Source organism: Calypte anna, chromosome 1 (genome assembly GCF_003957555.1).
Source record: "Calypte anna isolate BGI_N300 chromosome 1, bCalAnn1_v1.p, whole genome shotgun sequence".
NCBI classification, from domain to species: domain Eukaryota; kingdom Metazoa; phylum Chordata; class Aves; order Apodiformes; family Trochilidae; genus Calypte; species Calypte anna.
In genome coordinates this window covers 66,158,551-66,172,850 of record NC_044244.1, presented here as the reverse complement: position 1 = coordinate 66,172,850, position 14,300 = coordinate 66,158,551, and the positions used below count along the sequence as shown (strand labels likewise).

The window sequence follows — 14,300 nt, the reverse complement described above, 5'->3', positions numbered from 1 at the left end:
ATGCTTTCTCATACAGTGGAAAGATTTGGAAAGTCTCATAAATAGACTGCAGACTCAGTGCCGAGCTTCCTCCCAGGCAGATAATGGGTTTGGGTTTGCTTTCTCTCAGATCAGTTTCTTTTTTTGACACCATTATTTTTCTGCCAGCTTGACTTGAACCCAACTGTCAGGCAAGGGTGGGAACTGCTAACCTCAGGAAACTCACAGGAAAATAAATCCAAGGGAGAACTTCCACATGTCTTGCTGAAACATGTACAAAACCACTGGCTGTTTGTTGCTGTATGTTGCAGCTTGTGCTTTTTAATTTAAAGACACATTTTTTTGCAGGGGCAATAACACATATGTTTAGATCAGACCTGTCCTATAAATAGGAAATTAAACTTCAGTTGTTAGGGGATGACTTGTCACAAATGTGTCAAATGCGTCTCTGCTCAGCCCTGCTGAAGCATCTCTGTGTAAAATTGGAATGGTTAAACATGTTATACTCTTTCTCTGTGTTGGGCACTGCTGAGCCACCTGTCACTGATGCAAGCTTGAAAAGCAGCTTATCCAGAGGGAACCAGGCAAGACCTTGGAGTGCCTCATCCTTCCCAAGGAGTCAAACTCATCCCATTTATTATATTTATATAAAAGTCATTAAGGATTGTTAAGTAAAATGCCTACTTGGTCTACACTGTGCCCTGTTTATCTGTGCCTCGGTAGCTTCACCAGACACCAGTATTTGCACAATCCAGCCATTACTCTGAGAGCAAATTAATTGGTCTTCTGCCAAAGCACTGACCTCCTGTGATTGATTGACCTGGCGAATGGCCCTCTGCTGACAAGAGGGTATAAAAAAGGGACTTCTGAGTAAATGAGTGTTGTTGGACTTGGAACTGGTTGGAGCCATGAGGGTGATACTACTGGCTGTGGTTTACATCCCATTCACTGTGGCCATGGAACGGTAAGCATACGTGTCTAGCTTTGCTGATGCCTGTCTCTACTGGCTTCCTAGGGTGACCCACGCTTGCTGATACCTAAAGTCTCAGAAAAGAAACAACTCTTTTTTTTAAAAAAAAAAGAATATGTGAGAATTCTAGAAGGGAGATCCAGTTAATTTTTTTGTGTTTATTCTATTTGCATAGAATCCCTCTCATTCGATTCAAATCTATCAAGAAACAGCTGAAGGAAAAGGGAGAATTAGAGGAATTCTGGAGGGATCACCACCCTGATGTTTTTGCACGGAGGTATCTGCATTGCTTCCCTGCAGATATTGCTTTATCAGTAGGAACAGCTTCAGAAAGGCTGTATGATTACATGAATGTAAGTACAGTTTTTCTAATGCAGTCATAAGGACTTGTTGCTTTCTTGAAGGCAGATTTTTTTTCCCAACACATTTGAAAATTAGTCTCTCAATTAAATTCTAGGGCTTGAGATGGCTTTATGTTATAAATACTAGATCATAAATAGATTGGTTTACCTGTCTACAAAATAAAGTAAGTATGGATATAGATTATCATGGGTAGGACCCAGGTAGAAAGTTGATGTAATCTAGCAGCAGTAGTCCTGTAACACATTTTATTTTTGTACAGATATGTATTGGACTAGGTTGGGTCTCAAAGAAAAGGTGAGATGTTTGCCTGTATCAATCTTGGTTCAAGATTGGGTTTTAAGCAGCAGAATTTGATTACTTCATCTAGCTATATTCTATTTACCAGAACCTTGGATGTTTGCATCAAATCTTGTATATTTGATCATATTTGATCACTGTGTGTTGTGCTATCCCACAATGACAGCAAAAACTCAAGTAGAGTTTTTCTTTTTCTTCTTTTATCTCCTGAGCTTAATGTCTATTGAATACTTCAGTCTGACCTGGGTCTCATACTATCCTGTCTGAACGTACCCTGTAAACTCTGAAAGGAAAAATACAAGTTTCATTGAATGTCAAATAGGCAAGTCAGCAGGTCAACCACTTTGTAAACTGTCTTTCCTGGGTTTAGCATTTTGTCCACTTGGCTGGCCTCTGCTTTCTATTTTACTCACTTCTTCTGAGGCTGCATCTGAACAGGGAAGGGAAAGCCAAATTAATTCAGCAAGAACTTCCTGACTCTTGAGGGCCATAAAAGACACTGTCAAGAGGAGCTTGAGATAGTGTGAAGAAGAACAAAGGAGACTGAAAAATTTCAGCCTACTGTACTATCAAAAAGGGGATAAATATCAAAGTCATAAAGCAAAGCCCACTTCCCCAGCACATCCAGCTGGCACCAGGAGCAGTTTTATGGGGGTTTCAGTGTGGTGTATTTGCGAGGGCTTTTTGATCTTGGTTTTTTTTTCTTTTCTGACCAACATGAGTTAGAGCTGCTCCACTTTATAAATTCATTAATAATGTTCTGTTTAATATGGGAAGGAATAAAATCCTGCTGTAGAGATGGATGTTCTCTTTAAAAGTGTGTATGTTTTCCTTTTCTTGATCCTCTCATTCAGACCGTAAACTCTGGGGCCAGAAACTGTATTCAGTGTATTAATTAGCAAGTATGCACTTGAAGATACATATTTTAATACTTGTATTGCTACAAAAGGCTTGGCACTGGGTAATGCTTTTCTATCTGAGTTTGAATTCCAGAAATGCCTTTTCCTAAAAATAGGTCTCTTAACACTGAAGTGCTCTGCCAGGACCTGATAGGGGCACTTAGACATTTGCATTTGGGACTTGGATAAACACTTTGCTCCAGCATTCATGTGTTCACAGATTATCTCTAGCTTCAGTTGGTATCTAAGAATGGTCAGTCATTTTTTTATCCACTGGATGAACTTTGTAGAGTACATCAGACACAGTCCCTGCAACAGAATTTGTTTTTTAACCCACTAATAGCTTCTCATTACAAAGCAAAGAGCCAGTTGTGACAGCAGTTGTGCTGAGCCCTCTGATGCTGTTAGAGGTTGGTTGTGCAGTCTTTCCATCACTGATGTGAAATCACTGATTGTGGAGAATGGAGGTAAATTCAGTTGGCATCCACCCACTAGTGTTGTTCCCCAGATCTCTCAGTGTTTGGGACAGTTCTGCTTCATGTCTTTATCAATGATCTGGACAAGGGGACTGAGTGCACCCTCGTTTAAGTTTGCAGATCATACCAAGTTTAGCAGGAGTGTTGATCTGCTTGAGGGCAGAAAGGCTCTACAGAGGGACCTGGACAGGCTGGATTCATAAAATCATATAATGGTTTCATTTGGAAAGGATCTTAAAGATCATCTCATTCCAGACACCTTGCATAGGCCTCCCACTAGATCAGGTTGCTCAAAGCCCCATCCTACCTGGCCCTAAACACTCCCAGGGAGGTTGATCCCTGGACAACCTGGGCCAGTGTCTCACCACCCTCAAACTAAAGTATTTCTTCCTCGTGTCTAACCTAAATCAAGCCTCTTCCAGCTTAAAACCATTACTCCTTGTCCTATCACTACATGTCCTTGAAAAAGCCTCTCCACATCTTTCTTGTAGGCTCCCTTCAGGTACTGGACGGCTTCTCTAAGGTCTCCCCAGAGCCTTCTCTTCTACAAGCAGAACAACTACAACTCTCTCAACCTGTCCTCACAGGAGAGCTGCTCCAGCCCTCTTATCATCTTCATGGCCCTGCTCTGGACTCAATCCAACACCTCCATGCCCTTAATGTGCTGGGGGCTCCAGGGCAGGACACAGCACTCCAGATGGGGTCTCACATGAGTAGAGGGACAGAATCACCTCCCTGGACCTGCTGGCCATGCTTCTTTTGATGCAGCCCAGGATACAGATGGATTTCTGGGCTGCGAGTGCACATTGCTGGCTCATGTTGGGCTATGTTTCCCCTTTTCTAGTCAGTGGGAACTTCACCAGACTGCTGTGACTTCTCAAATATTATGGACTGATGGGCTAAGGCCAATTGTATGAGGTTCAACATACATGATCTGGGTCCTGCTTGTGGGTCAAAACAACCCCTTGCAATGCTAGAGGCTTGGGGAAGAGTGGCTGGAAAGCTGCCCCACAGAGAAAGACCTGGGGGTGTTGATCTCCAGCTGGCTCAACATGACACAGCAGTGTGCCCAGGTGACCAAGAAAGCCAACAACATCCTGACATGCATCAGAAATAGTGGGGCCAGCAGGGATAGGGACACAATTGTTCCCCTGTATTTGGCACTGGTGAGACCACAGCTTGGGTACTGTGTTCAGTTCTGGGTCCTTCACTAAAGAAGGACACAGAGGTGCTGTACTGGGTCCAGAGAAGGGCACCCAAGCTGGTGAACGCTCCATAACATAAGTCTTACAAGGAATGTTTGAGGGAACTGTTTAGTCTGGAGAAAAGAAAGTTCTGGGGAGTCCTCATCACCCTCTGCACCTGCCTGAAAAGAGGTTATAGTGAGGGGGAGAGGGGGGCTGGTCTCTTCTCTCAGGTAAACAAGCATCAAGAGGAAACAGCCTCAAGTTGTGCCAGGGAAGGTTTAGATTGTATATTCGGAAAAATTTATCTACTGAAAGGGTTGTCAGGCACGGGAACAGGCTGCCCAGGGAAGTCACCAGAAATATTTAAATGATATGTAGATATGGTGCTCAGGGACATGGTTTAGTGGTGGACTAGCATCAGTAGGGAGCTGCCTGAAAGCCCACTGGGTCATGTGAGAGCTTCATCCTGGAGCTGACATTGCCACCACTGAAACTGGTGCAAGAGGGCTCATTAACTCCACAGGGAATCTGACTAAGCATTTGCTTAAAAGGCTTTAAAAATGTTACTCTGTTAAGTATGAATCTGGATTGAAAGCTGCCACCTTCATCCACTCATGGAGCCAGACAAACATCATGCATTTACATGTAGATGAAACTGCAGAAAAACCCCTGAGCAAGTGTTGCATGGTACTCTCGAGTCTAATTTTCCTTCAGGAATATCTCACTGGGAGGCAAGTTGGGGCTGACCAGGTCATTCCTCCCCCAGGCACAGTACTATGGAGTTGTGAGTGTTGGCACCCCCCCGCAGAGGTTCACCGTTGTGTTTGACACTGGCTCCTCCAATTTTTGGGTCCCTTCTGCATATTGCATCAGCGAAGCATGCCGTAAGAAACATTACCCTCCCTTAATGCTCCCCGGGTCTCAGGTACTTTGGCCATTTTTATCCTTTCCCAAGGAGCTCTCCTGCAGCAGAGATTTGGGCAGGGAGGATCCGAAGCACACCCAAGGGCAGGTGCTGGCTTGCAGCTGCCAAACGTGCCTCTGCACCACAGGGTGCCTGATGTAAGAGGCATGAAAATAAATATGGGAGAGCTACAGATAGAAGCAAAATGCCCATACTGCTTTTTATTTGCCTTTAAAATCCAAAATAACCCATGAGGTATGGAAAAGCAGTGGTGCCTGTGAAGGAACGCACATCTCTGCTGATGCCTTCCTCATAAAGACAAGTAAAAAAATCTGTTTTCCCTACATCTCAGCTATTTCTGTACTGAGGAGGAGGTGCAGTGCCAAGACCTCCTCCCCTCAATCCACGTGTGTAATCTGTTTTGTGTAGGAGTGCACCAGAAATTTAAGTCCTTCCTGTCGGATTCGTATGAGCATGGAGGGGAAGCTTTCTCCTTGCAGTATGGCTCAGGACATCTTCTGGGCATTGCTGGCAAAGACACCTTGCAGGTGAGCATCCACCTAGAATAGGTGTTAGCTTCCAGGCAAACCATTTTTGGGGCAGTTCAGATACTGGCTTTGCCCTGGAAGACCCAGTTCAGGCAAGGGTAGGGTGAGGTCCCATTGAGCTGGGTGCTGAGAGGTGTGGATGCAGATATGGCTTTGGGCTACCCAGAGAAATTCCTAAGATTTTGCTTTTCTGCTTCTCCTTGGGTTCTGTTCTGGGTTTATGAAGAAAAATCCACAGAATTATGATAGCAAAAGGAATCAGTGCAATCTACCCACCAAATGGGCATTTGCTATGCTGATGGAAGTCAGAGAAGGATATCCAGGCTTTATAAACCAAATTAATCCATCAATATGGACCTGAAATGTGGATAATTTGTTGTAACTGATAGTGTCTTTCCTTGCACTTGTACCAAACAGATAAGTAACATCTCCATCAAGGGACAGGACTTTGGAGAGTCAGTGTTTGAGCCTGGACTAACCTTTGCCCTTGCCCACTTTGATGGCGTGCTGGGTTTGGGCTACCCCTCCTTAGCAGTGGGAAATGCTCTGCCTGTGTTTGACAGCATCATGAACCAGCAGCTCGTAGAGGAGCCAGTCTTCTCTTTCTATCTGAAAAGGTCAGTTTTTAAAACAATATAACCAAAAAAGGTGCAAATCTATTTTAATTGTTGAGACAACCATGCAGCCATATAAAACTTCAATTCTTGAAAATTTATTTCCCCTTTTTTAATTTTTTTTTTCCAATTTGACACTCGAAAATATGGAGTGAAAAGGAAAAATATGCAGGAGAACACCATGAATTTTTGGAAAGAGTGTTATTCTCATTGGAGCTGGTCGTAAACAGAAGAAAAGCTCCCAGCTCAGACTCACCATATCTGAGTTGCCAGATGTTTTCCTCTGGCCAGTGGATATTAACAGAAATGTTTGCTGTATGTAGATCTGCCAATTTATTGAGTGTTTTTTTCTGAGGTGAGGACAGCAACTGGCTCAGCTGGCTCTCAGCCCTTGGCATCCTACAGCATGGCTTCTCAGAGGCTGTTTGGAGCCTTTGAGTTGGGACATATGCAGTTACAATCTAGAAATCATAGCTTGGGACATGGTTTGTCTTTTGCTTTTTAAGTGTGATCTCATTGGATGTGCTGGCACACTCCTATGACTCTGTTAACCTGTCTTCTGTTTTCAGAGGAGATGACACGGACAATGGTGGTGAGTTGATTCTGGGGGGCATAGACCATTCCCGCTACAAAGGTTCAATCCACTGGGTTCCAGTCACTGACAAAAGCTACTGGCAAATACACCTGAACAAGTATGTATGTATGTATGTCTGTATGTATGAAATACTTGGTGAAATCCACCTCCTTGGGTGAAACCCTCAGAGACATGAAAAAAATTAGCAATACAGATGCAGGAGGTCTTGGCCCAAGTGTTTTACCCTTGTGCCTCCCAAAGAGGGGGTTCATCAGGATGAGACAAGTTTATTGGCTCTAAATCTGCTGTGACATTGGTATCAGGGTTCTGGGAGAGCATATTATTCCTTTTTAATATTATACACCAGTGATCAAGTTGATTCTTGGTGGACTATTCAGTTAAGAGATTATGACACCCAGAAACTGAATCCAGCTCCAGGTGATGCTCTCACCTTTCCTGTTAACCTCTTACCTAACCTCTTAACTTTGTCAAAGGAATCAGTGCCCCTTCAGTCCTTCTCCTGCTGCACAAATAGATGAGAACTCATACTTGTGGGTGAGAACAAATTCATTGGTAGGCAATAAATTATTAGGGCTGTAGGAGTCTTGGGAGGTAAAAGTGGGTCCACAAATGAGAAGTCTCCCTCATGCTGTCTCATTTTATTATTTTCTTGTCTTTTAAAGACATTCTTCTTCAGACTGGGAAAGCTTATTATCTAGTTTTAACTTCAGACAGTACTCTGGTGCTTTAGCTGGCAATACTATGCTTCTTCAGCCATTTTCCTAAAGATGCTTTGTTTTTCACTCACAGCATAAAGATCCAGGGCCAGGTGGCATTTTGCTCCCATGGCTGCGAAGCCATCGTTGACTCAGGCACTTCTCTTATCACTGGCCCCTCTTTGCAAATCAGGCGATTACAGGAGTATATTGGGGCAAGCCCATCACATACTGGAGAGGTAAGAACTATAAAGTCAGAAAACAGCCAGACAGGAAGGGAAACTTGTATTTGGTGCAAAAAAACTAAAGGTCTCGGTGAAAGCCTTGCTTCTAGTATGGCATGGACCTCAGAGCCATGCTGGTTTTTACCTGTCTGCCTTGCTGCTCCATCCCTCCTCCTGAATGTCCTCTCCCATATTCATCAGTTCTGGTGTGTAAGGAAATAGTGGGGGCACCAGTTTGATGAACTGATCCGTACTCTACATCAGAGATAATTTTCTTCTGGAAAATCAGAGGAATTTCCAAGACAGAAATGTACATGATGTAGCCATCAGCTTATGGGGTTCAGTGCTGACGGCCAACCCTGTCAGCATGAAATGGACAGAGAGAGACACTTTAGTCCCACAGTGGCTCCACTGACAGGACTTCTCACTCTCAGCTTTCAGCAGAGCAAGCAATGTCATGCTAGGGCTCCTGGGAGGGATGCTCATCTGTTATGCTCCCAGTGCTGGATCCTGGCAGAGGAGCCATGGGGTGCAGGGTAGACCTTTACTTCTCTTATACTTCCTCCTGAACCTCATTCCTCTGTCTCCTTGCTGTTTTTCCTTTCTTTCTTGCCACCCTTTTCTGCATCCCTTTGCTAATACTCCCCCTGGATCCTCCCCATCCCTGCCTCCCATCCAAGAAGAGCCTCCTTCCACCTTCCCCAGCATGCCAGAACAGCCTTGATGTATCTCTTCACGGCCTCTGTGGCAACACACCTCCTGGTCTGCAGCCCCCTCTACCTCTCTGGGCATCTTGCCTGAGCTGATGCTGCCCAAGGTAAGTTATCCTTTCCCACTGCCTTGACTGCAGGATGGGTTGGGGTGACTTTTTCTCTCTCCAGCTGGCAATTTTCAGATGGCTTTACTGAACCCTTGTAATATCTAAAGTGCTGAGATGACAAGCCTGGGAAGGCTAAACCCACCTGCCTTCAGGGAAAGAGCAGCTTATTCTTACTGTGCCTTATTGCTGGCCCTTGGCTGACTCCCATGGGTAATTACCACATCACTATAGCTCCTGTGCTTCAAGCAAAGCTGCCACATATGCTTGCTGTTAACTTCACAGTTGTCTTGACCTGGACGCAAAACTGCACTTGGAAGAAAGTTAAGAGTGCTGAGCCCTGTGCACAGCATAAAGAGCAAAGACAAAGGCAAGTTTTTAATCTCTCTCCTCTTTTAAGAGGAGGACTTGGAGCTGCACCTCTGTAATTTATGAAGCTTCTGGGTTTTTTTTTCTCAATTAAACCTTAAATTTTGTTTTTATTTGTAATGCAAGAAACATGTAATTGCAGTGTAAGTTTGTATACTCTCATGCTGATGTAAGAGCACTCAGCCAGCATTTCAGATTCTGAAAAAAAGCATCCTAAAACTAAGACTTCCTATGACTGTTTTTGTGTAACCACAGGTGGGCTGAGTATCTTGGCTCAAATTTAACCCAGAATAAGTAGGTGCATCCATCAGTGATTTTACCAGAATTTTTATCTCTCTCCATCTAAGATTAATCTGTTCTGGATGTCCTAGCTATGCAAATGAATTATGTCTTGCTTCTCCTATACTACAAACCATTATACTGGCTTTTTTACCCTTGTCCTCTGTATCCCATGGTATATTTTGTTCTAGTGGTATGACACCTGCTAAGTGTCCACAGGTTTTAGGACTATGTTTTCATAAAGCAGATTTAACATAACAAAAGTATGTCCTTCCTCTCAGGACCCTCTAAAACAATGATTTTCAACATGACAGCTTACAGCAAAGATTCCTCCAGGGCCTGGAGTATTCTGCAGTGCCATTTAACTCAGCAGTTGTTTAATGAAATAACTAGCCAGGAAATTATCTTGTGTGTTACTGTAAACAAATGTATTATTTATGAAAATTAATGGCCATGCCAGAGCTTAGTCCTTCTGCTTTTTAAATCCCACTCCAGTATAAAGTGTTGTTTTCCTTGGTGGTTTTTTCCCCTAAAAAGATGATGTTACAGGATGGAGTGGGATGAGCTGCAGCTGTAGAGCATCTCCCTCCACCCAGGGCACTAAAGGACTTTTGCTTAGCAAACTTTGCTGTCAGAGGTTCACTGGGGCTCATACACTCCAGTTTGCTTCCGAGTTGTACAGGGCAGAGGTCAGAGTGCTCCTTCACCTTTTCTGTTTTGGGACTCACAAAGAGTTTCATCATCCCTGCATTCCAGGGTCAGGGCTTTTAGGCTGGCTTGGCCCAGGAGAGCAACCAGAAAGCTGGAGGGCAGTATTGGGCCAGAAGCCAGCCTTATGCCATTTCTCTGTATTAAAATCAATTATTACCTGCTGCAAAACTCCTGAATTCAAAGTGCAGTATGTAAAAAAATGCAAACCAATCCCATCTGAATCAGTCCATCGCATACAGTTTCTTGTAGACTGCAGAAGACTGTCCAGCTTGCCTCACATAAGCTTCACGATTGGACACCATGAGTACAGGCTGACAGCAGAGCAATACATCCTCAAGGTGTGTATCTGCAGCCTCCCCACTCCCCTCTCCCCACCCCCTGAGACAGGGATGGAGCTGGAGGCTGCAAGGACCTGTGCCTTCCCTTCCAGGAGTCGATTGAAGACCAAACCTTCTGCATGAGTGGCTTTCAGGCTCTCGACATCCCCACTCGCTCTGGCCCCCTCTGGATTTTGGGAGATGTCTTTATGTCTGCGTTTTACTGCATTTTTGACCGTGGGAATGACAGAGTGGGGTTTGCAAAAGCTGTTCATAGGAAGGATTACCACTGAGTCGTACTAGCATTTATGCTGCCTTAACCCAAATGTTAATGTAATCATCTTCAACATACATGTGAAGAAAGGCTTTGGCTGACACTCTGGACCTGAATGCAGTCACATCTGGGCCTGGGGGGGATCCTTGTCTCAAATCATCTAAGTTGGTTCAATCTCTATATGTTTACAACTGAGACAAAATTTTTCCTGAGTAACTGATGGACACCACAGCTCTCAGGATGAAGTAAAATCAGCTCAGCACTCAGATTTGCAAAAGTGCAGGAGTGATAGAAATGCTGAACAGTTCTGGGATGGTAAGATAGCAATTGGGAGTGGGTAAAACTAATCCCAGTCTGGTCCAGTGTGGGTGTGCTAGTTTCCACCTCGTTTTCTGTTGTTTTCCTTTTCCTCACTATTTTTCACGGTTGGGGTTTTGTCCAACCTAGTTTCCTTTGTGCCTTTAAAATTCTTCTTGTATGAGCTTGCTCCAAACAATTTATATAAAGAGGAATTTGACAAATGCCTGTATGGCCATTTGTTTCCACTACTATTTCTTTCACATTATTTCCTTCTTCTGACACTGTCTCTCAAACCTGTTTTTTCCCTTGGACTCATTATTGTTTGCCACTTTTTCCTCTTTTGGGTCTCCATGTTGAATGTCCATGGCTTAGGTCAGGTGCTGCTTTTAGCATCTGACACCTCTGCCCCTCAGCAGCCTGGGCAGCTGGGAGCAGCATCTATTAGCCTTACAAAAGCCAAACTGCAACAATTGCAAAAGGAGATGCAAAGGGAGTGTCCCTCTATCTCATGTAAGTTATGAGACCAATGCACCTGCACTTGATATCTACTGCTCAACCACGTCAGCAGCAGCAGAGCTTCAGTGCTGGCAGAGGTGTGAAACAGTCACAGGTCAATGTCATGGTTTAACAAAAGAAGATTCAACTGAATTACACCCATTGGAGTATTTGTTCGGGTTTCTAAAGTTGATAGAGCCTCCTTACATGTGAATAAAACTCAACCAAGCAACATCTGCTTTGGATTTAGCACTATTTCAGTTTCATTTCATGTTTTGTCTCGGCATCTTTTGTGTGGTGAGGCTGGAAAGGGGAGGAGAGGGTGCAACAGTGATTATAAATCCAGGTTTCTCTATGGCCTAGAGGGGACAGATGGGGTGTGTTGGGACTGCTTGTGTCTCTCTCTAAACCAGAAAAATGTCTGCAGCCCCAAGTAGGGCAGAGCCTCTGGGGAGTTGGAGTCAGACCCCAGGGCAGTGTGGCTGGGGCAGAGATTGGTGGCCCCAGGGGATGCATTGCTGCTGCCTGCCTGAAAGTGCTTAACTCAGACCAAAGGCCACATCCACCATTGCCCTTTGCAGAGTCATGATCCTGGTCCTTTAGATTCTGGGGCTTCAGTTGTTACACACAGAAGGTACGACAAACGTGAGAATGTTTGCCTGTGGATCGGTCTGAAACACTGATCTTGCCTGCTGGCATGAAATACTCCCTTTATCCACTGCATGTTTTAATGACTCTGTTTGCAGCCACAATGTGTTACACATATGGTATCCAGGCTATCAGCCGCTAGTGATGGGGACTCTTGCTGCCAGTTTTCTCTTTTTGCAGACAAGATTGAACTGTACAAAGCTACCATGTATTTCAGGCCAATCTTGCTTTGTTTCCTCTTTGTCCATATCACTCTTAAAGGACTGATCAACTGTAAGATAACTTACTTGTCTAGAAAATGCCATTTTTTTGGTTATAAGCCAAGACAAAGGTAATCTATAAAGCCCTATCACTCACCTAACAGCAGTGGGGTATTTTTTTCTTTGCTGTGCAATGACATAACACTCACACATTTCCATTATTCCTAAAATATACATATATTCCTCAAACGTGAGCTTGCAGCCAGAGTTTGAGACCTGTTTTTTATGACAGAGGATTTTAAGGGTGGTGGGAAATGACCCTACACCTGGTTGTTCCGTGCACCTACATCTGGGCTATATGAATTCCAGCTCTGAGTGTAAATGCATCCTGGAAATAGCTGGAAAGTCAGAACCTGTATGCAGGTCTCTCTTTGGTCTGATAGATCTCATCCTGCTCAAGATTGACACCATCTGATGGGAGCAAGCTGCTGCTCTGACCTATTTTTCTATCCTAGTGGTATTCTCTTTTTGATCTTTTCCATCTTTGCCCACTTCTGTAGGTCAGTAGCTTTGTTGTTCCTGTTAAACATCAAGCTCTGGTAGGTCAGACCTTTACCAGAAGTACTTCTTGACAGTTTAGTACAGTCAAGGTGTCTCTGTTTTCCCAAATGCCTTTACTAGTGCTATAATTTCACATTATTTATAATGGTGAATGTGAACTGTAAATTGCTCAGTTTGATAAACAGTCCATTTACCATGTTAAGGCAAATAGTTTACTGAAAGAAATGCTTAAGAGAGCACATAATCCTAAAATGTAATTTAATACAAATCAGACCCTGCAGATACTTGCAAAAGTGAGATTGCAGACTGAATTATCAGAGGAAATTTTTCTGGTAACATCCCAAGACTACCTTCCTTACAAGCAATGAACAGAATATCATAACTAACCTGGAGCTGGCCCACTGTATGTGAATGCTGTTTGTATATTGGTTATTACACTGTGGGACTTGAGCTAATTTAACAAGTGTCTATATGTCTCTATCTACCTACTGGCTACTATGTGCTACCCTTAGCCTCTATCAAAGAATGAACACTGCTGCTGGGTGTGCTGGCAGGGTGGGTGGGAGAGGTAGCAAAATGGTTGCTCTAGACATGCATTATGTCCCCATGGAAAGCAGCAGTGTGTGTCCTAGGTAGCAGCCAGGCTGAGAAGATGATGGAAGATGCACAGAGTTGGACAGTGAGAAGACGGGAAGGCTTCTTCAGGCTTAGCAGTGTGGGGATGAAACATGCTAATGTCTGGCCTGGGGAGGATGAGCATTTTGCTCCAACACCTCAAGTCCTGCTGTATGAAGCAGGAGAGTGAGGAAGTGTGGTGGAACAGGATCCTGTGTGTGGATTTGTAGTGGGCACTTTACAGTCATCTCTCATTTCTGTCCTAAGTTCCCTTACAGACATAAGCACAGCTCCTCAAGCTTATATACTGTGAGGAGAGAGCTAGATAATAGGCCGGACTTTCTCCATAGCTGCTGAAAACTCTTCATGTACATATGTAACTGGGAGGAGTAAGGTCAAACTCCCCCAAAATCTATATTGTTCTCCAGTCTTTAATGAAGTGTTACAGAGAAGAGCTTCAGGCTTCCAGGAAGAATCCTGAAGTGGGGCTGTGAGTGTATCTGTGTGGCTGGAGCTTTCAGGGTATCCTTGGAACTTCTCACTTGTACTATACATTTACCATTTGTTATAGTTAAGCTTGTTGGTAAGTGGAGTTCCTTGACAGCTGCAGATGCAATGAGATTGAGAAGATAATTAATTGAATAGTGTGGCTTCAGCTAAAAGTAGAGACAGTGAATAAGGAAGAAAGAAGAAATGCTGGAGGAAAATCCTTTTTTTCTGTTGATGTGGGGAAAGGAAAACTGTGTTTTTCCAGCATTATCACAGGCTGGGAGAGCTGGCTTTCCCAGGGAGTCAGGAGTCAGGATCCAATGACTGAAAAGCTAGAGGATGCTGCCAGAAACCGAGTACTGCTTAGTAAGGGCCACCCAGATAATAGGACTGCTAGGCTAAGGTGCTGTTTATTTCAATATAATTTCACTACACTGGTGTTGGCTTACTCCAAAACTGTGATCAAATCTCACT

General features: G+C 43.9%; 1 protein-coding gene across 1 annotated transcript; it reads left to right on the top strand.

The window, feature by feature from the left end:
• The first annotated feature begins 874 nt into the window (after window positions 1-874).
• Window positions 875-11,039, top strand: LOC103534649 (cathepsin E-A). The gene is made up of 9 exons (XM_008500629.2): window positions 875-943; window positions 1,125-1,302; window positions 4,938-5,055; window positions 5,505-5,623; window positions 6,041-6,240; window positions 6,807-6,929; window positions 7,622-7,766; window positions 10,167-10,265; window positions 10,358-11,039. Exons 1-9 carry the CDS (start codon window positions 888-890, stop codon window positions 10,535-10,537), a joined length of 1,218 nt encoding a protein of 405 aa, XP_008498851.1. The 5' UTR covers window positions 875-887; the 3' UTR covers window positions 10,538-11,039.
• Window positions 11,040-14,300: the final 3,261 nt, after the last annotated feature.